The sequence below is a fragment of the Girardinichthys multiradiatus genome, chromosome 4, assembly GCF_021462225.1.
Source record: "Girardinichthys multiradiatus isolate DD_20200921_A chromosome 4, DD_fGirMul_XY1, whole genome shotgun sequence".
Classification (NCBI taxonomy): Eukaryota; Metazoa; Chordata; class Actinopteri; order Cyprinodontiformes; family Goodeidae; genus Girardinichthys; species Girardinichthys multiradiatus.
This window is the reverse complement of record NC_061797.1, coordinates 13,015,690-13,035,889: the sequence shown is the minus strand read 5'-3', so window position 1 is coordinate 13,035,889 and position 20,200 is coordinate 13,015,690. Positions and strand designations below refer to the sequence as shown.

The following is a 20,200-nucleotide window of genomic DNA, read 5'->3' as shown; positions in this document are numbered from 1 at the left end:
CCTTCGGCCGCATGTTTTGGACACTCGGGTGAAGAGAGGGGCTGAGCTGTCCACTGATCACCACCTGGTGGTGAGTTGGATCCGCTGGAGGAGGAGAAAGCTGGACAGACTCGGCAGGCCCAAGCGCATAGTGAGGGTCTGCTGGGAACGCCTGGCGGAGCCCTCGGCCAGGGATGTATTCAACTCCCACCTCCGGGAGAGCTTCGACCAGATCCCGGGGGATGTTGGAGACATAGAGTCCGAGTGGACCATGTTCTCTGCATCTATTGTCGATGCTGCTGCCCATAGCTGCGGCCGTAAGGTCTGCGGTGCCTGTCGTGGCGGCAATCCCAGAACCCGGTGGTGGACACCGGCAGTAAGGGATGCTGTTAAGCTGAAGAAGGAGTCCTATCGGCTGTGGTTGGCTTGTGGGACTCCTGAGGCGGCTGACGGGTACCGTGAGGCCAAGCGTGCTGCGGCCCGGGCTGTGGCAGAGGCAAAAACTCGGGCCTGGGAAGAGTTCGGTGAGGCCATGGAGAAGGACTACCAGTTGGCCTCGAAGCGATTCTGGCAAACCGTCCGGCGCCTCAGGAGGGGGAAGCAGTGCTTTGCCAACACTGTTTATAGTGGGGGCGGGAGACTGCTGACCTCGACTGAGGACATTATCGGGCGGTGGGAGGAGTACTTCGAGGATCTCCTCAATCCTGCCATCACGCATTCCGTGGTGGAAACAGAGGCTGGGGACTCGGGGTTGGACTCTTTCATCACCCAGGCTGAAGTCACCGAGGTGGTTAAAAAGCTCCGCGGTGGCAAGGCTTCGGGGGTGGATGAGATCCGCCCTGAGTACCTCAAGTGTCTGGATGTTGTAGGGCTGTCATGGTTGACACGCCTCTTCAACATTGCGTGGCGGTCGGGGACAGTGCCTCTGGACTGGCAGACTGGGGTGGTGGTCCCCCTTTATAAGAAGGGGGACCGGAGGGTGTGTTCCAACTACAGGGGGATCACACTCCTCAGCCTCCCTGGTAAGGCCTACGCCAGGGTATTGGAGAGGAGAGTCCGACCGATAGTCGAACCTCGGCTTCAGGAGGAACAGTGTGGTTTTCGTCCCAGCCGTGGAACACTGGACCAGCTCTATACCCTCTACAGGGTGCTCGAGGGTTCATGGGAGTTTGCCCAACCGGTTCACATGTGTTTTGTGGACCTGGAGAAGGCATTCGACTGTGTCCCTCGTGATGCCCTGTGGGGGGTGCTCCAGGAGTATGGAATCGGGGGCCCTTTATTAGGGGCCATCCGGTCCCTGTACGAGCGGAGCAGGAGTTTGGTCCGCATTGCCGGCACTAAGTCGGACCTGTTCCCAGTGCATGTTGGACTCCGGCAGGGCTGCCCTTTGTCGCCGGTCCTGTTCATAACTTTTATGGACAGGATTTCTAGACGCAGCCAAGGGCCGGAGGGGGTCTGGTTTGGGGACCAGTGGATTTCGTCTCTTCTTTTTGCAGATGACGTGGTCCTGCTGGCCCCCTCTAGCCAAGACCTACAGCATGCGCTGTGGCGGTTCGCAGCCGAGTGTGAAGCGGCTGGGATGAGGATCAGCTCCTCCAAGTCCGAGGCCATGGTACTCGACCGGAAAAGGGTGGCTTGTCCTCTTCAGGTTGGAGGGGAGTTCCTGCCTCAAGTGGAGGAGTTTAAGTATCTCGGGGTCTTGTTCACGAGTGAGGGAAGAATGGAGCGGGAGATCGACAGACGGATCGGTGCAGCTGCCACAGTAATGGGGGCACTGTGCCGGTCCATTGTGGTGAAGAGAGAGCTGAGCCGAAAAGCAAAGCTCTCAATTTACCGGTCGGTCTACGTTCCTACCCTCACCTATGGCCATGAACTTTGGGTCATGACCGAAAGAACGAGATCACGGATACAAGCGGCTGAAATGAGCTTCCTCCGTAGGGTGGCCGGGCACTCCCTTAGAGATAGGGTGAGGAGCTCGGCCATCCGGGAGGAGCTCGGAGTAGAGCCGCTGCTCCTCCACATTGAGAGGAGCCAGTTGAGGTGGCTCGGGCATCTATACCGGATGCCTCCTGGACGCCTTCCTCGGGAGGTGTTCCATTCACGTCCCACCGGGAGGAGGCCCAGGGGACGGCCCAGGACACGCTGGAGGGACTATGTCTCTCGGCTGGCCTGGGAACGCCTTGGGCTCCCCCTGGAGGAGCTGGAGCAGGTGTCTGGAGAGAGGGACGTCTGGGCGTCTCTGCTGAGTCTGCTGCCCCCGCGACCCGGTCCTGGATAAGCGGAAGACGACGAACGAACGAACCAACATAAAGTAGCACACAACTTCGATGTGAAAGGAAAATGATACATGGCTTTTAAAACAGTTTACAAGTAAAAATATGAAAAGTGTGGTGTGTATTTCTATTCAGCTCTGTTTACTCTGATACCTCTACATAAAACCCATGAGAAGCTGTTGCCTTTAGGAGTTACATAGTTAGTAAACAGAGTCCGGCTAATGCATGATTTAATCTCATAAATCTAGCTGTTCTCTGAAGGCCTCAGCGGTTTGTTGGAGAACATCAGTGAACAAAACAACATCATGAGGGGCCATGTCCGGGACAGAAAATCTGGTCAGTGCTGATGATGGATTGAACAGAAAAGATGTGAGTGGCTAAGACTGAGGTGGAGGTTCACCTTGGAGCAGGATAGCAACCCTAAACATTTAACTAGAGCTACAGTGAAATGGTTTAGATCAGGGGTTTCAAACTGAAGTCCGCCAGAGTTGGAAGAGGCATCTAAAAATTGCAGGACACCTGCCCCTGAGGACATGCATAGATCCATGCGTGTTCAGGTGTTTTGGTGGCCTTATAAAAGTGTAGTCCAAAAACCAACTGACAACCTTTGTCAAGAGTTGAGATTTTTCACAGGTACCCTTCATCGACTGTGCGAGTCTGGTCAGGACACACCCCTGGTTCTACAAAATATTTACTCAGACTGGTAAATACAAATACATGCCAAACCTCTCAGAGTTGTATTCGTAAAAAATTAAAAGCCATGGGTCGTTTTACTTCTACTTCATAATTATGCACTACTCTGTGTCGGTCTATCACATAAATCCCAGATACATTAAAGTCTGAGGGTGAAGTGAGATATGTAATGTGAAAAGGTTGAAGTGAGATGCTTCTGCGAGGCACTAAATAGTCCAGTAGGTTTGAGCTGCTGTTATTTCACAGTGTAATGCGAGTGTCAGATGAAAAAATGAACCTATCACACCTAGTGCCTACTGTGGGAATCTACTTCAGTCAGCAGAACAACAAGGTCTACCTGACTGAGCTGTTCCTTGTCTCTATATCTAAGATAGTAATGCTTGGATTTATAAATCAGACTGTGAACTGAATGTTCATTTTTAGACATTGCATGAATACCACTTTGTCTAAAAATAAACGTGACAAAGTGTAAGCATCTGTGCCAGTGATTCCAAGGCAAAAGCAAGCTCTAATCAAATCTATACATTAGGCAGCAAAAAAACAGGTCTGACCTTTTTTTTATTTGCCTAGGCTGTAGCTGTCTGGCTAGCTCTGGTGCTTTTTGAGCAGAACAAGTACTGAGCAGTTTATAAAGTCTTCTTTGCTTTTCCCTTTCTGTCTGAGTGTCTGGTTTGTTCAGTGCCATTGTCCAACTACTGTTTAAAAACATATATTTTTTTGCTTTTATGTGTTACTCATTTAGATGACATATATGTACATGCTCAGCAGATTGTAGTGGCTTACTCATAGATCCAGGAAGGCAGCTTCTAAATAAAGAATAAAGCTATTTTCTTTCTGAACAGAAACACTTTGGTGTCACAGATGGCGCTATTGAGGAATGAGGATGTTGCTAACAAAGGCTAATACCTTTTCTTCTCAAATGTCTACATACCTAGCTCCAGAAACCCATTTTGGAGTGTGTGTGTGTCTGGGTTTGCATTTTGAGTGTTTTTCTGTACTGATCTGGGTCAGAGGTACCAGACTTCATATTTTGAGGTCATCAGGTGTGGTGGTAAGTTTTTAACTACAGGCTGACACTTATTTTGGTTTTACTGGATTTTAATGTGCATCACTGATTTTCTGGTATGAGTGGAATACATATGGTCACATGTTTCATTTCCATTTCCTGTAAGTGTGTTTGTGTGCCCTGGAGCAAGGTGCTGTTTCCAGATCTTCCACTTTTAAAACTGTTAAATCATGCATTTGTAATATGAATGCTCTATCACGATGAATGAAATGATTTTATCTAAATATACCGATCTTCTCGTAGCTTGTGTGTTATCAGGTTTCTTATGTTTATTTGTTCTTCCTGCCGTACTTCAGGCGGACGAGGAGAGGAATTATCACATCTTCTATCAACTCTGTGCATCAGCTAACCTGCCTGAGTTCAAGAATCTGAGGCTAAGTAAGTTACATGCATGTCTACCTCCTCACATCCTTCACATTACACCAGAAAGCAGAAAACACTCTCTGGAAACGTGTGTTCAGGTTAAAATATCTGGGCACTTTGACCTTTCTGGGTTTTATCTGTGGTTGCTCTCTACATCCTAAGAGTTGCAGGACCCTATCTACTGTATTTGCTTAATAACCAAAACAAAATAGAAAATAAAGATTTTGTTTAATTTTACAGCTACTTCTATTTTATTTTCTTCCAGTGCATTTGAGTTAATTTACTTTAGAGCTTGAATAAGGCTTTTTGATATAAAATGTTATCTCATATAAAGCCATTATAAGTTTGTTGGGGTATAATCACTTCAGTTAAAATACCATGTGTTTTAGCAGCACAAACATTTAAATGATTTAGAAATATTTAGAAATTGTTCTTAGGGAACCTTTTTCACTGCATAAAATATTCAACCGTTTTTGCCATTTTGCTCTTAATAGAGTAACAGTGGGAGTATAACAATCTGATATTAGCTTGTTAATAAGTGGGGCTATCTACCTCGGTAGGGAACCTGCAGTCAGCTGCTTCACAAACATCTCGCTTGTAGCCTACCAACTTTAGTTCTAAAGGTTTACATCAACCAGTGATGGGTGGCATTCCTTAAGTTTTCAGGCTTTTTTGTCCCACAAAATATTTCCTAACAGTCAATTTTGTCTTTTTTGTAAGCAAGAGTAGAATAAGGTGGTCTTTTTTCAGCTGGCTGTCAGTGCACAGCAAAAGGTGGGGAGGGGTAGCGCTACATTGCTTTATTCCGGTCACTCCAGCATTTTCTCACTGAACTGTAGGGAACGGCGATCCTTGTAACCAGCCCATGCCTTGTGAAGAATTGCAACATGTTTACTACCTGCTGAAGCAGGAAGGTCATAAAACCCATACACTCTGTTCTTCTGCAGCTTCAGTTTCATTTGTCTACTTTTCCTTAGCCTCGTAGACTATGTTGCAGGAGTGCTCTATTCTAGAGTCCTGCTGATCTTGTCTACATTTTTTATTAAAATATAAAAAATAACAATTTTGGGATAAAAGTCTAAGAGTTGGGGTTGCTTCAAGACTTAAATATGTCAAAGTAATTGATAAATGTTCATTGTGCTTGACACAAGTTGTCAAAAATTGCACCAACTGATTAAAATCTGTGAAGAAATGTTTTTTGTCCACAGTTTTCTCATGTATCTTTAAGAACTTTGACTTTGAGTAGTGCAATTCATAAAATATTTAGAGGATGGATAAAATCCTGATTTTATTATTTTAAAATGTGGTGATGATATTTACCCCCCACCCCAGCAGCACACTTCATTATGTGTTATATCATTCAGATGTATCCAATCATGTTCCTGCAGCAACAACTTACTCACTGAGTCAGTAGTTGAACAGGCTCCCATAGTGGACCTGCACCTGCTCATCCTGATTTCTGATTTTAGACAACACACACACACACACACACACACACACGCACACACTTCTGGCACCATTACCTACCCCCACTCAGTTGGCATTAGCTCTCTCTCTCACACACACAGTCACAGCTGCTGTCTTTTCCTCTCCTGCTGACTTCCTGGCCCTGTTAATAGAGTGGTTGTCACAGTCATGTCAGCGCCTCTTGTTGCCAGGCAACAGGCCATACCCTAATTAAGTGTTAAATGTGTATAAAGGACCTGATTGTGGGAAAGTTAGGGTATCATCTCTCAAGTGCTTTTGATTTCATTTGTCTTGCAGGACCTCGCCATATCACATGGTGGTTGTGCCCAGAGGAAATGTGCCCTGGACACATTTCCAGATTTTGTAAAAAATTAGGGATGCACCAATCAGATTTTTTCATCTGATTTCTGATCACCAGTTCTTCTTGATCAGCCAGTATCCATTTAGCGGATTCTGATTTCTCTGTAATATAAGAAGATGTCAGAACAGAATGGAAAATCCTTTTTGTAGCTTTTTTGCGGTCAGGGTTCATTAGTGTATTATAAGCAGAGACGACATCACACTGCATGTGTGAGAGAGTGGTTGCTGTTTAACAGAGTTTTAGACAATATTATTGCTTTATTTTTTCAGTTTATAGCTATCAACTGAAGTAGCTAACTTCAGTTATTCTTTGCTCAGCAACACTGTCCACACCAAAGAGTTTAGTTGTCAGCACAACCTGTTAGCGCTTTGGTAAAGTACGTTCCTTAACTTGAAAAAGGTTGTATGCTTGAGATACTGGTCTAAGGCAAAAAACTAAAAATCATCCAATTCCAATCACCAGGGAATTTTTCTGCGCATCTCTAATCCAAATGAAGGACATTTGGTCAATAACCGACAATTGTATTTTGCACGAGTCCATAAAGACGTATCTTGTGTGTTTTACGCCTCGAAGAGTGTTTTCCTCACTTTAATCTAGAACTAAAAAAAATCTGACTTTTTTTGACCACTATGGATCACTTCTTTAGTTTATTCTCCTGTTTATCTTCTTGTCTGGATTCTTGCTCTGCTTACTTGCAAGGTTAGCTGAAGCACAGACTTGAATCATTGAAGCCTTTGGTGTTTGTAACACTGTTGTTAATATAGTTTAATTAAGAGAATAAACCAAGTTTTCAGTTTACACTTTTACCCATGTTGCACATATATAACTAAATACCTAGAAATAATGCGTCTTTCTCCTCTCAGGCATCGCAAATGACTTCCTCTACACCAGGCAGGGTCGCAGTCCTGTCATTGAAGGCGTAGACGACGCCAAAGAGCTTCGCACTACTCGCCATGCCTTCACACTTCTGGGTAAAACAAACATTTGTGTTTTATCTGTTTCCACACATTCTGCATTGTAGCTTTCTGTTAACTCCTCTGACTGCTGGATTCGCCTGCTTCCAAAGGGCAGCACATGCTATGCATTTGATAAATCTGTTTGTCTGCCTTTGTGTTTTGCAGGTATCAATGAGTCCTACCAGATTGGCTTATTCCAAGTTTTGGCTGCTATTCTTCACCTTGGAAACGTGGAGATAAAAGACAGAGATTCAGACAGCAGCCTTATTGCAGTGAGGATACAGTGTTTTTTTTATCAGCATTAGAAATGGTTCCTAGAACTTACTTTCTGGATATATATTTATATAGATAAATGCAAAGCAATAGTTTCATGACAATAGAAAAACATGTGACAATGAGCCAGAAAAAGGTTCAGCTGCTTAGATTTTGATTAATGTTGAGTTTCTGATGTGTTCAGAAAATGAACATCTTTGCTCTCTGCTTTAGCCCAACAATCGGCACCTGACGGCGTTCTGTGAGCTGGTGGGCGTGACCTATCAGAACATGTCCCACTGGCTGTGCCACAGGAAGCTGAAGACGGCCACAGAGACTTATATCAAGCCCCTCCCTCGACTTCAGGCCACCAACGCTCGTGACGCTCTGTCCAAACATATCTATGCCAAGTTGTTCAGCTGGATTGTAGAACACGTAAACAAGGCTCTGGTCACCAGTGTTAAACAACACTCCTTCATTGGAGTCCTTGACATTTATGGGTACGTATGAGCAGCAGCTAACCTGTGGTTAATGGATCAGCGTGCAGTGGGCCAATGAAGAGACAGAAAGATGAAAATGATGTGGATCAGAAGGCCTAAAACCAAGAGGCTAAAGAGTCATGTTAAATGAAACCAGTGATGCAGGTTCCAGACTTTGAGAGAGATGGCTGAAGGCCTGGTCACAGAAGTGAGACGCAAGCAATGTAGCTTTGCCTTGAGGTACCAAAGACTACCATACCCACAATGCTTTCCACAAGCATTCATACACCTGAAATTATTTCACATTCATCAACTTACAACCACCTTTTTCTCAATTACAGCAGTGTTTAGGCCATGTCCCTAACGGATTTGTGCATCTTGAGTCAACATTGTTTGCTTATTCTTCTCAGGTTCCCTCAGCTTTGATGGAGAGCTTCCATGAACATCTTTTTAGTCTTGCCATAGATTGTCAGTTTGGTTTAGCTCTGAACTTTGACTAGGCCATGCTTACACTGCTGAAAGGAGAATCTCTGGACCAGTCTCAAGTCTTTTGCAGCCTCTAACAGGTCTTCTTTCAGGATTGTCCTGTATTTAGCTCCATCCATCTTCCCATCAAGTCCTACCAGCTTCCCTTTTCCAACTGAACATAAGCATCCCCACAGCATGATGCTACCACCACCATGTTCCACCATGAAGATGTCATGTTTAGTGTAATCTGCAGTGTCAGCTTTCTGCCACACATAACATTTTGCATGTTTGCAAAAAAACTTTGTGGTTTTATCTGACAAGGACCCCTTCCTCCACATTTGCTGTCTCCTACACAGCTTGTGGCAACTGGACTTCTTATGGCTGAATAATTTCTTCTTATCCTTCTTCAATGAAGGCCAATTTTGTGGAGGATTACTAATAGTTGTCCCATTGACAACTGTCCCAGCTTAGATGTTGATCTCTGCAGCTCCTCCAGAGTCATCATGAACCTGTTTGACTGCTTCTCTGATTATCATCTCTTTGCTCAGCTACAACTTGTGTTTAGACATTCAGTGTAATGCATCATCAAAATATGGCAAAAATACCACAGTATCACAGTGATTAAAAAGTACATGACCGTGATCTACATTTTTATGTCAGTATGTTGGTGTTGCAGGTTTATAGTGCAAGTCCAGTGTAATGCACTGCTTTATTCCTGATCTTTTGGCTCTTTAGGTTTGAAACATTTGAAATCAACAGTTTTGAGCAATTCTGCATCAACTACGCTAATGAGAAGCTCCAGCAGCAGTTCAACATGGTGAGCAGCATGGTTTTTACCCTCTGAACTGCCTACTATACTTACTGACAAAGGTTTTTTTTTATTTGGTTTTTGGAAGTAATAAACAAAAATATGTTTATTTTTTTATGTTATTTTGTGTGAGCACAGCATGTGTTCAAGCTGGAGCAGGAGGAGTACATGAAGGAGCAGATCCCCTGGACTTTGATCGACTTCTACGATAATCAGCCCTGCATCAACCTCATAGAAGCTAAGATGGGCATCCTGGACCTGCTGGACGAAGAGTGCAAGGTACAGAGTCAGAGCAAGAAACATGGAACATCCTTTTATATAAAGCCAGGAGAATATTTTGAGGTTTTTGTGGACAAGGTATAAGGGCTTCATGCTTATAAAACAAATGTTTGCAGCGCAAACATCATAAAGTGTACAGGCCATGTCATTTATTTTACATCTTGTTCCTTTCTCGCTACCTTTCTCCAAAACTCTGCATTGTCTGAGATGTAAAACCTATTTATGCTACAGGTGGGATGAAAAGTTCATGATTAATGTAAAGTTTGTCTCTTCTGCATGTCATCCAGGGGCGTTTGTACTTCACATCCACATTCTGCTTTTCAGTTTTTGCTTGTGGACATGTCAGTAGTTCTCATTTGGTTTTTAAACGGGTCCCTCCTACACATATAGTTTGACTGAGCCACTGAGTTCTGTCTGTACTAATGGTTCCAGTTTGCACCATTTTCATCGTAGGCAGAAAGTCAGATATGCCATCTTATCTCTCTGTGGCTCTCAATCTCTGCAAGGTCATTTTGTAGAATGTTGACATTTGAGGTGGGTCGCACTGGTGCCACTATGGTTAGGATTTTTTTCTTTTTAGAAACTGTAAAAAATTGTATTAAAAACATTTTTTCTGCATTATCTGTGGAACAATTATGACATGCATATATATAAAAACAAGTACATGTTTTCTTAGTTTTAGTGATTGTTTCTCTCTGTTTTCTTCAGATGCCAAAAGGTTCAGATGATTCATGGGCCCAGAAACTGTACAACACCCACCTAAAGACTTGTTCCCTGTTTGAGAAGCCACGCATGTCTAACCGTGCCTTCATCATCCAACATTTTGCTGATAAGGTGGGATGGTCAAATATATGTTTTTCCGTGTTTCACGGTTTTAATCATTAAGCCAAGGTCACACTGTAACTTGTATTGGCTTAAAGTATGAGACGTTTATGAAACATGTTGGCTACAATGACTGCGTGAGGGTTATAGGGAAGTGACAGCAAGGACTTTTCTTGTTTTAGGTAAGTGGAGAGACACTTTGTTGGCATTACTGGTAGAGATTTTAAAAACTGAATTCATTCATCCGCTCATTTCATATTGCAGGAGCACAGTCTCAATTACAACCTTTAGTTTGTGCATATTTATTAATTGTTTCTGAAAAAAATTATAAATTCCTGGTTGCACCCACCTTTTGTCAGAAAGACAACACTTAGTCCTTCTCTATAACATTTCACATGATTGGATGATTTAAAGAGATTAAACCAAAAGTAATGGTCAATGATTTCTCTCTGTGTTCCAGAGGTCTGGGTCTGGTGTTTTAGATCATTTTCACTTCTAAAGGCACAATCAAGATCCTTGTTTCAGTTTACTGGTCGAGTCTCCTGGTATTTTGTGCACTCCAGCAAGGTTATCAGTCCCACAGTAAGGCAAACCAACCCACAGCATGACGGATCCTCCACTATATTCAACAATGGATGTGAGGGGCTTTACCACATATTCATCCTTTGTCTGATGCCATCCCACCTAATGTATTTTTTTTCTGAAAGGCTCTGAAATTTGTTCCTGCTGACCAAAGCATAGGGTTAAACCCCAGCATTACGTTTGTGATGGTAGAACAGAAAAGGCTTTTTCTGGCAGGTCTCTTTAGCAACAAGTCTGTGTGTAGGTAGCCTCTGATGCAGTGGTCCGCAACCTTTTTTTCCCCCCTAAGGACCCGCTGGCTCGGCTAGTTATTAGACCATTGAGGGGTGTATTGTATAGTGTTTGCTTATTACAGAAGAGCATAACACCTCACAAATGCAAAGACAATTTAACTGAACAAATAACTGTGTGTCAGTGCAAACATGCTTGTCTTCCTGCTCACTCTTGGCTTTGTATCAGATGTAGATAGACGGAGGCTTCCAGTTTTTCAAAATAAAATCTTGCAAAAGTTTGTTTTTCTTTGCAGCCTGGTACTTGATGATGAAGATCTTTTTTTCCTTTTATTTTTTTACAACCCTTACCCTTTTGCTTACTGTTCATAATGGCAAAATTAATTTGGGTCCTCGTCAAGCCTTTTGGCCATTGGCTAAAAGAAATGGACCTCTGTGCCTCGTCATATTTGTACCCCAGGGAAACAGGAAACCTTGAATTGTGAATTAGAAGTTCCTCAAAACTGTGATCAACTTAAAGATAAAAAATGCTTTAGTTACATTTTAAAGGTGTCGTTAGGGGTACCAATAATTGTGCTACAGGGATTTTGTTAAAGCAATGATATCTATAAATGGATTGATTTCCCTACTTAATAAATATGCTTAAATTAAAGGTTTGATTTTTCAAACAGAAAGGAAAAGTGTGAGATTCTGCTACTGCAGTCAAAGAGGAGTTCATTTTAAGGCTTATTACACAGAGGTGCCAACATATCTGTGCACATCTGTTGTTAGTTTTTCAGTAGAAATTGATAAGCAGGTCAAGGACCAAATAATGCTTCTCTATGATCTCTTGTGGCATTATCAGTGGTCTTCTTGAGAGGTGTTTTAATCATCAATTTGCTCTCCTTGATGTGATATATTTAAAACAAAATGTACATTAGGACCTTGAGACATGCATGTGACAACTCCCCTGCTGTAACACAGGCTGCTGTTCTTGTTGAGCAGGTAGAGTACCAGTGTGAGGGTTTTCTGGAGAAGAATAAGGACACAGTAAACGAAGAACAGATCAATGTGCTGAAAGCCAGCAAGGTGAGACACTCTGCAACTCCACGGTAATTTATCCAACCAGAAGCAGATCGTACAAACAATCCTAAATCTACTTTAAATATGTTAGACTTCAAGAAAAAAAAAATGATTTGGGGAAAAAAAAAAAAAGAAGGCTGCTGCTCTTTCAAATCGCCTTTTCAGGACAAGCTGTGAGAAGTTTTAGACTGTAGATTTCACCTGAAGGATCGGGGAAACAGCTCCCTCTACTGACCATGTGAGGGTGGTGACACCATCTAGACATCAGTAGTCTCGGTCTGAAAAATCTTTTTTTTACGGACATGTAATGGTAGGTTTTATTTAAAACTTCAACATACATACTTGGTTCACTGGCTTGTGTGTCCAAGACGAAAAAGGACAAAATGAAATAAAAACTAAACAGCCATTTTACAGCAGCCTGATGCCACTGTTGTCTGTAAATACTTTAACAGTGAGCTGTTAGGTAGTTATTTACGGATCAGCCTACAAGCCACATGTAGTCTCTTTCGTGCGTTAGTGATATAAATTAGCTTAAATAAAAACCTCCATGTTAGTTTGTGTTTTCATTTTTTTCTCTTTATTTTTTGTATAATTTCTGCAAAATATACATAATGAGCCACTATCCACTCATTCCACTGTCATTCAACACATTACCAGAAGAATAGGGAACCACAGAACGCTCTCGGTGTTGAATAAAATGTACCTGTCTGTTGTATTCGCTACAAGTGGACAGAGTCACATCTCATTAGAAAAGGCAGCAGTTCATTAGAAGATTATCTGCAGTGCCTCACAAAAGTATTCATGACCCTTGAACTTTTTCCCATTTCGTCATGTTCCAACACAAACTCAATGTATTTTATTGTATGTGAGGGTGACCAACAGAAAGTAGTGTATAATTGTGGGAGAGAAAAGAAAATATCTCTAATTTCTAAAATTGCCTAAAAAATGGAAATCTGCAAATTTGTTCATGTGTTTCTATTCAGAGTCAATAATAAAACCACTTTTTACTGGAATTAAGGCTGCAAGACTTTTGGAGTACTCCTCTACCAGCTCTGCACATTTAGAGGCTGAAATTTCTGCTCATTGCTCTTTGCAGAACAGCTCAAGCTCAGTCAGATTAGGTGGAGAGCGTTTGTTAACATCGGTTTTCAAGTCTTGCTGCAGATTCTCAGTTAGATTTAGGTCTAGGTCATTCTAACACATGACAGTGCTTTGAACTAAACCATTCTGTTGCAGCTCTGGCTGCATGTTCAGGGTTGTTGTCCTGATGGAAGGTCTCCAGTGTTTTCTTCTAGGACTTCTCCGTATTTAGCTCCATTTATCTTTTTTATCAACTTTGACCAGCCCACCTGTCCCTGCTGTAGAAAAACATCTCCACAGCATGACGCTGCCCCCACCATGTGTAACCATGGGATTGGTATTTTCAGGCTAATGTTCAGTTTGAGTTTTCTTTCCCACATAGAGCTTTGTATGTAGGTCAAAATGTTCAGTTTTGTTTTTTTCTGCCCCAAGCTCCTTCAGGTCACATGTTTGCTTCGTTCAGTACTTCTGGCAAACTGCAAAAGGGACTTCATATTGTTTTCTTATTGCAACTCGTCCATAAATGTCAGATTTGTGGAATGCACACCTAATTATTTTTATTACCAGATTCCCCCACGTGAGCTTGGGATCTCTGCAGCTCCCCCAGTGTTACCATCAGCCTCTTGGTTGCTTCTCTGTTAATGGTCTCCTTGCTGGGCCTGCCAGTTTAGGTGGATGGCCATATCTTGTTAGATGTTTAGCCATGCTTTTTTAATTTTCAGTTGATGCATTGTCAAAGGTCTGTGGGATGCTTAAAGCTTGGGATATTGTTATATAACCTAACTCTGCTATAAACGTCTTTACAACCTTCTCCCTTGCCTGTCTGCTGTGGTTATCTTCATGGTTCTGATTGTTCTCCAACAAACCTCTGAGGTCTTAACAGTACAGCTGCATTTAATATGAGATACAATTACACCAAGAGGACTATTTTACTAATTAAGTGACTTTTAAAAGTAGTTATCTGCACAAGAGTTTATTTAGGGGTATCAGATTTAATAGGCTAAATACAAATGCGTGCGACATTATACAGATTTTTTAATACATCATTTTAAACCTGTGCCATTTTCTCTTCACCAGTTTACAATTATCCACCACTTTGTGTTGGTCTGTGTCATAACAACCTAATAAAAGGCATTGCAGTTTGTGGTTGTAATGCGACAAAATGTAAAAATGTTTAAAGGGTAGGAATAGTTTTTCAGAGCATTGTAAACCAGTTCAGAAGTCCAGATCTTCCAGCAGGTGCAGCTGCAGTAGAGTCTGAAAGTTTAACAATGTCTATAAATTGTTATGCATACTATTATGGTTTGCATCATATTTTATTTTTATATGATCAGATCATTTTATATGTGCCTTTTTTCCCCAAAGTAAGTTCAGCATTTCTGCTGTAATCCTTTGTGAACCTGTAAGCAGTTCAAAACAGATTCAGATTAGAAGAAAATGTGCTCTCCTCTGCTCTAAACTGCCGAGAGCCACGGGACACAGAGGGGTCTGCAGCTCTGATCAATGTGCTGCTGGATTTTAGTGGTTTCCCGACATGCCTGCAATTTAGGAATTTCATTAGAACTGATGGAAGATTTTGTATTGTATTTATAAAAATACCCAGGCTGACAGAGATATTGTTTGTCACCTTCCTCTTCACTGTGCAAAGAGCAGTTTAATAAAGAAGAATTGACATGTGGTCGGTTGTGGATCTAAAGAATAAATTCTTCCCCATGGAAGAATTTGTTTTTACTGACTTCAGATCTGAATGTTTCACTGAAAACCCATATTAACATTTTAAAAAGTCATGTTTCCTTCCATTCATTGTCTGTCTGCCTTTTTTCCTTTGTTTTTGTTTTATATGGCTGTTTAGAATAGGGTGATCATCATTTTGAGCTGTCTGGTTGTTTGGAATATGGGTTTTCTTTTAACTTTTACTTTTAATGCCATGTGTTTCTTTGTAACTGTTTTTCCATATGTTGTCCATGTATGTTTGGTTCTGTCCTCATCATGACAACCTTCCCTGCCAGCAGAAGGTAATCAGAAGTGCTCTGAGAACGCTAGTGCGCCCATAGCTCTTCATTCAGCTGTTTGCCTTTCTTCCTTCCTTGTCTTTCTTTGTGTCACCGAGTTATTACACTCTAACAGCACTGAGGAGTTTGAAGTTGTGTGTGTGTCCGTGTGTGTATGTGTGTGTGCGCGCCTTTGTTTGCTGCATGGGGGTGGGATCAACAGTGGCACTGCAGGGAGAGAAGTAAGGATTCATCTCCACAGTAAGGGACAAAGGAAGGAGGGCATTTTTATCTTCCAGAGTGAAGCTGAGAGCGAGCAGCTGCTGAAGGCACTGTGGCTGTCCTGCTTAATGATGCTGGTTAGAGAAGCAGCATGGTGCTGGCTCTAAACTCAGCAGGACGACACGAAGCTGCACGTATAACACAGCATCTTCATCATATCGCCTCAGCGTTGAATGGGACATGAGTGGCAATGTTTACGTCCTAACACTATGGCAGGATTATGCCATAGGGTCATATATGGCCTCATCATACATGACCGAACATTAACATTTTCACCGTTTTTGTTCTTTTTTAACTTCTGACTTTCAGTGAATTTCTTAAGAACTAATTGATAGATTTATTCACCTATTGAAAATAAAATGTTGATGCTGATTAACCATCACATCTGTGTTTCTTATAAAGAGTAACAAACACTAATGCTCAGTTTTATGAGATTAAAAAGTAAAAAGATTAGTGATTTAAGGTACAAGCACATTGCTGTCATTGCTTTGTACGCCTGTGTGCAATGCTTACGAAGATCTAAATAGCATGGCTAGATTATTCTGTAGTTTAACATCATATTAATGGTGAAAACATTAAACCTAGCAATGGTAAACCCTCTGTGTCTCATAGTATCAGTTATAGTTTACCTGGGCTGTCGTTTCCAGTTCAACCTGCTGGTGGAGCTGTTCCAGGACGAGGAGAAGGCCACCACCCCGACTGGCCAGGTGCCCGGCACTGGGGGCCGAACCAGGCTCAGCATCAAACCGGACAAGGGTCGGGACAAGAGCAGCAAGGAGCACAAGAAGACCGTGGGCTGTCAGGTGGTCATCAATGCCCCCTACAGGGTCATCATATGAGTCAGGCTCACATAGTGATACCATCTCATAACAAAGCACCCTGAAAAAAGTTATTGTTCTTCACTATAGTAATATGGAGGAATGATGAGGATGCTGGTTCTCTCTTGTAGTTTCGGAACTCCCTCCAAATGTTGATGGAGACTTTGAACGCCACCACTCCACACTATGTCCGCTGCATCAAACCCAATGACTTCAAGCTAGCCTTCTCGTGAGTCTCCTCCCTATTTGCATCTCTGTATATTTTTGTTTTACTAATTAGGCTTTACTGTGTTGGGAATAATGTAGCCCAGTCACACTCTTGGTTCCAGTGTGCCTCACAGATGAACATGCTGACTCTGGATATGTGCTGTTGGCAGGTTTGATCCTAAGCGAGCAGTGCAGCAGCTCAGAGCTTGTGGCGTCCTGGAAACCATCCGCATCTCTGCCGCCGGCTTCCCGTCCAGGTACTGAAACATGCCTGCAACAAAAAATGAGTTGAAAGCTACGATTGATTCTGACCTCTCTATAAGTACTATAAACAACAAAATTCAACGTATTTACGGATAAATACAGAGCCATCTCTTTCTCTGCATTTAAGGAAATCTAATGCAGTTAAACACTCCAGGTTATTATTGGACAGATGTGTTAGATTTATCTAAAACCATAGCACTTTTCAAAATGTATAAGTGCACCATAGTAAAATATGTTAATTTTATTTTTAAATGGTATATTCAAAGTAAATATCTGTGTCAGACCAACATTTGAGGTGAAAAAAACATATTTATTCATTTATTGTAACTACATAGGAGCCTTTATTTGATTGATTGTAAATTATTTATATTAGGAGGCGTTGTGTGTGTGAGAAATAAGTCGGTTACAGAACCTCTGCAGTTAAACTTTATTTTACTATTATTTTGAAACAATGAAAACATGATCACTGAGGTGGAATTTTAAACTTTCTTCAGCATCCTATATTAAGGGTTTAGCACAATCAGCCTTACAGACTACAGTCTCTGTGTATTCCATTTAGCATTAGTAGACCATTATAATAACTAATATTTCTAACATTTCCAAATATAGCATGTTCCTCCACAGACGGAGGCTGAAAGCTCAGGACAAAACAGAACCCCTGTGCTGCAGTATTTTAAGCTTTGTTATTTACTGTTGTGTCAACCGCTGTTTAAAAGTAGCAGCCTGAATGAACTGATGACATGTCTTCTCACAAAGTTCAATTTTCTTTCCAAAAGCTTCTTCTTTTCTTCTTTTGTTAGAGTAATCTGAGCTTCTATTTATTGGTGGTTAGCCAAAACATTTGGTTTTTAATTCATGACTGGCCAATCACCTGTCATGGCTGCTCAGATGTAACATTTCTCAGTAAGTCTCAGATATTCTGATGTTGCTTTATAGTATAAACTCTCTATGCATCATTTTACCTACAGTAACACTTTATATTTTGCAGATAATCCATTTTGTGTAAATTCCATTTGGTCATGTTAAAAAAAGAAGGTACATCCTGTGTCACATCTAGGGTCTTAATGTAAAAGTCATCTAGTGTTTACCAGCTTCTAAAATAATTTCCTTTTAAGCTGAAGTGTATTAAACCAAACTACACAGATTGGTGAAAAATAAGTACTTCCTAAATTGTATAAATGTAACTATAAAATTTAAATGTTGTGTACTTTCATTTCACCATGACTGGATGATTTAATTATGATTATATGAAAAGGACACTCAGTTGTGTGTGTGCGTGGTGCGTGCTTGTGTGTTTTGTCAGATGGACGTACCAGGAGTTCTTCAGCCGTTACAGAGTGCTGATGAAGCAGAAGGATGTTCTCCCTGATAAGAAGCTGACCTGCAGGAATGTCCTGGAGAAATTAGTACAAGTTAGATGGACTCTTTATTCTCATCCACATTTTTTTTATTTTTATTACTAACAATTAATATGTCCTTTTTTAGTAATCTCACAAATGGCGAATTTCCTCTTTTTTGTTCTTTCCATTCTTTACTTCTGTCTCCTCCTCAGGACCAGGATAAGTATCAATTTGGTAAGACTAAAATCTTCTTCAGAGCCGGCCAGGTGGCTTATCTGGAAAAACTGAGGGCGGACAAGCTGCGTGCCGCCTGCATCCGCATCCAGAAGACCATCCGCTGCTGGTTGGCACGCAAGAAGTACCTGCGCCAGCGCAGCGCCGCTATCACCATTCAGAGGTTTACCAGAGGATACCAGGCTCGATGGTAGGTGGCCAGTTAAAAATATATATTACAGTCATGATATTCACTGACTTTTTTATTTTATGGGTCCTGCCTTGGCGGCTTAGGCAAACAGTGTAGGGATGTTTAGTTGCCTTGCAGCGTCAGGTCAGATGTACTCTATTAAAAGTTAGATATCGCTCCAACTGCACAGTTAACTTAACCACAACAATTCAAGCAACATATTGGATGTGTCACAACATTTATTAAAAGAGAAAAATTGCAGGTAGAGTCACAACAACTGATTTGTGCTCTGGCTGCAATTTACAGTACATGCATACAGTACAAATAATTTTGTAGTCTTTTTTTTAACCATTTTTGATCAGCTTTTTTTCTTTGTTCTTAACTATTGTTCAATTATGGAGATAAATGATAATAAAACTACACAAATCTCAAGTGTTATTTACATTATTCTCTGAAATCATGGCATTACACTTATTATTTTATTTCTGTTCATATTCCTGTTTGTGTGACTCCTAAAAAACATTATGAAACATTTAGAATATGACTCCTAAACACACTACGAGCGACCTCCTGCCTGTGGATCATATTTATTAAATTAATACAGACACATTTGCTGACAGTACTCTACAAATGTAGAAAATTACTTCAGATCATAAGTTACCAACACAAGTGTAAAATCTTGTCCTGGTTGGAATGAAACGTCCAATGTGAGAGGGCTCTATTTCGCAACCGAAAAAGTTGGGGTTCAGAACTACAAAATGGTGAACAACCGGCACCCGTAACAAACAACGACAACAAAGTGATGAAAAAAGTTAAGTAACAGAAAAAAAAGAATAAGAAACAAGGGAATAAATGTGCATGTTGCATAAATAGGCACTCAAGCCGCAAATTTGTTATAATGGAGGTTTGCCAAAGAAGAGCAACCACAATCAAGCCCAGGAACACCACCTAGTGGTACCCTCCAAGCAGTGCAGGATGAATAAAAGATATTCACTTACTATTTCTAACCATTTAAACTTGAGGTTAATATGATAGACCTAAAGAAAAGTTGAAAGTGTGTGTGTTCTGCTTCTGGACAGCTTGGCGAAGTTCATGCGTCGCACTCAGGCAGCCACCATCATCCAGAAGTACCAGAGGATGTATGTGGAAAGGGAGCGCTACAGACAGAAGCAGGCTGCTGCTCTGGTCATGCAGACTATCCTCAGAGCCTACATGGCCCGGCAGAAGTACCAGGCGGTGAGACACAACACTCAATGAGGAGAAACAAAGTCATATCTGTACAGGATGAATTCCTATATGTTTATTTCATGTTTTGTATCACCATGCTCAGACAAAACATTTAAGCTGCGTTGTTCTCCCCACATTTCTTTACGTTCTACATAGTTTCTCCTAATTTAAAGTCTCTTCCTCTCCGTGGCCGTGTGTCTGCAGCTGCTGCGGGAGCATAAGGCCATAATCATTCAGAAGCGAGTCCGCGGCTGGTTGGCCCGGTGCTGGTACAAGCGCTGCTTGGAGGCTATCGTCTACCTGCAGTGCTGCATCCGCAGGATGAGAGCCAAGCAAGAGCTGAAGAAGCTGAAGATTGAGGCTCGCTCGGTAGAGCACTTCAAGAAGCTTAACAAAGGCATGGAGAACAAAATCATGCAGCTGCAGAGGAAGATTGATGAGCAGGTAA

General features: G+C 41.8%; 1 protein-coding gene across 1 annotated transcript in view; it reads left to right on the top strand.

Annotated features, from left to right (window-relative positions):
* myo5aa (myosin VAa) overlaps window positions 1-20,200 on the top strand; it is a 59,654-nt gene that overhangs the window by 17,761 nt on the left and 21,693 nt on the right. Inside the window, exons 7-21 of the mRNA XM_047364200.1 lie at window positions 4,308-4,389; window positions 7,066-7,173; window positions 7,324-7,430; window positions 7,645-7,910; window positions 9,093-9,174; window positions 9,304-9,444; window positions 10,153-10,278; window positions 12,063-12,146; window positions 16,141-16,296; window positions 16,443-16,540; window positions 16,689-16,775; window positions 18,086-18,194; window positions 18,335-18,546; window positions 19,605-19,761; window positions 19,957-20,196. Of these exons, the coding sequence (XP_047220156.1) occupies window positions 4,308-4,389; window positions 7,066-7,173; window positions 7,324-7,430; window positions 7,645-7,910; window positions 9,093-9,174; window positions 9,304-9,444; window positions 10,153-10,278; window positions 12,063-12,146; window positions 16,141-16,296; window positions 16,443-16,540; window positions 16,689-16,775; window positions 18,086-18,194; window positions 18,335-18,546; window positions 19,605-19,761; window positions 19,957-20,196 (2,055 nt within the window). The remainder of the gene's footprint in view (window positions 1-4,307; window positions 4,390-7,065; window positions 7,174-7,323; window positions 7,431-7,644; window positions 7,911-9,092; window positions 9,175-9,303; window positions 9,445-10,152; window positions 10,279-12,062; window positions 12,147-16,140; window positions 16,297-16,442; window positions 16,541-16,688; window positions 16,776-18,085; window positions 18,195-18,334; window positions 18,547-19,604; window positions 19,762-19,956; window positions 20,197-20,200) is intronic.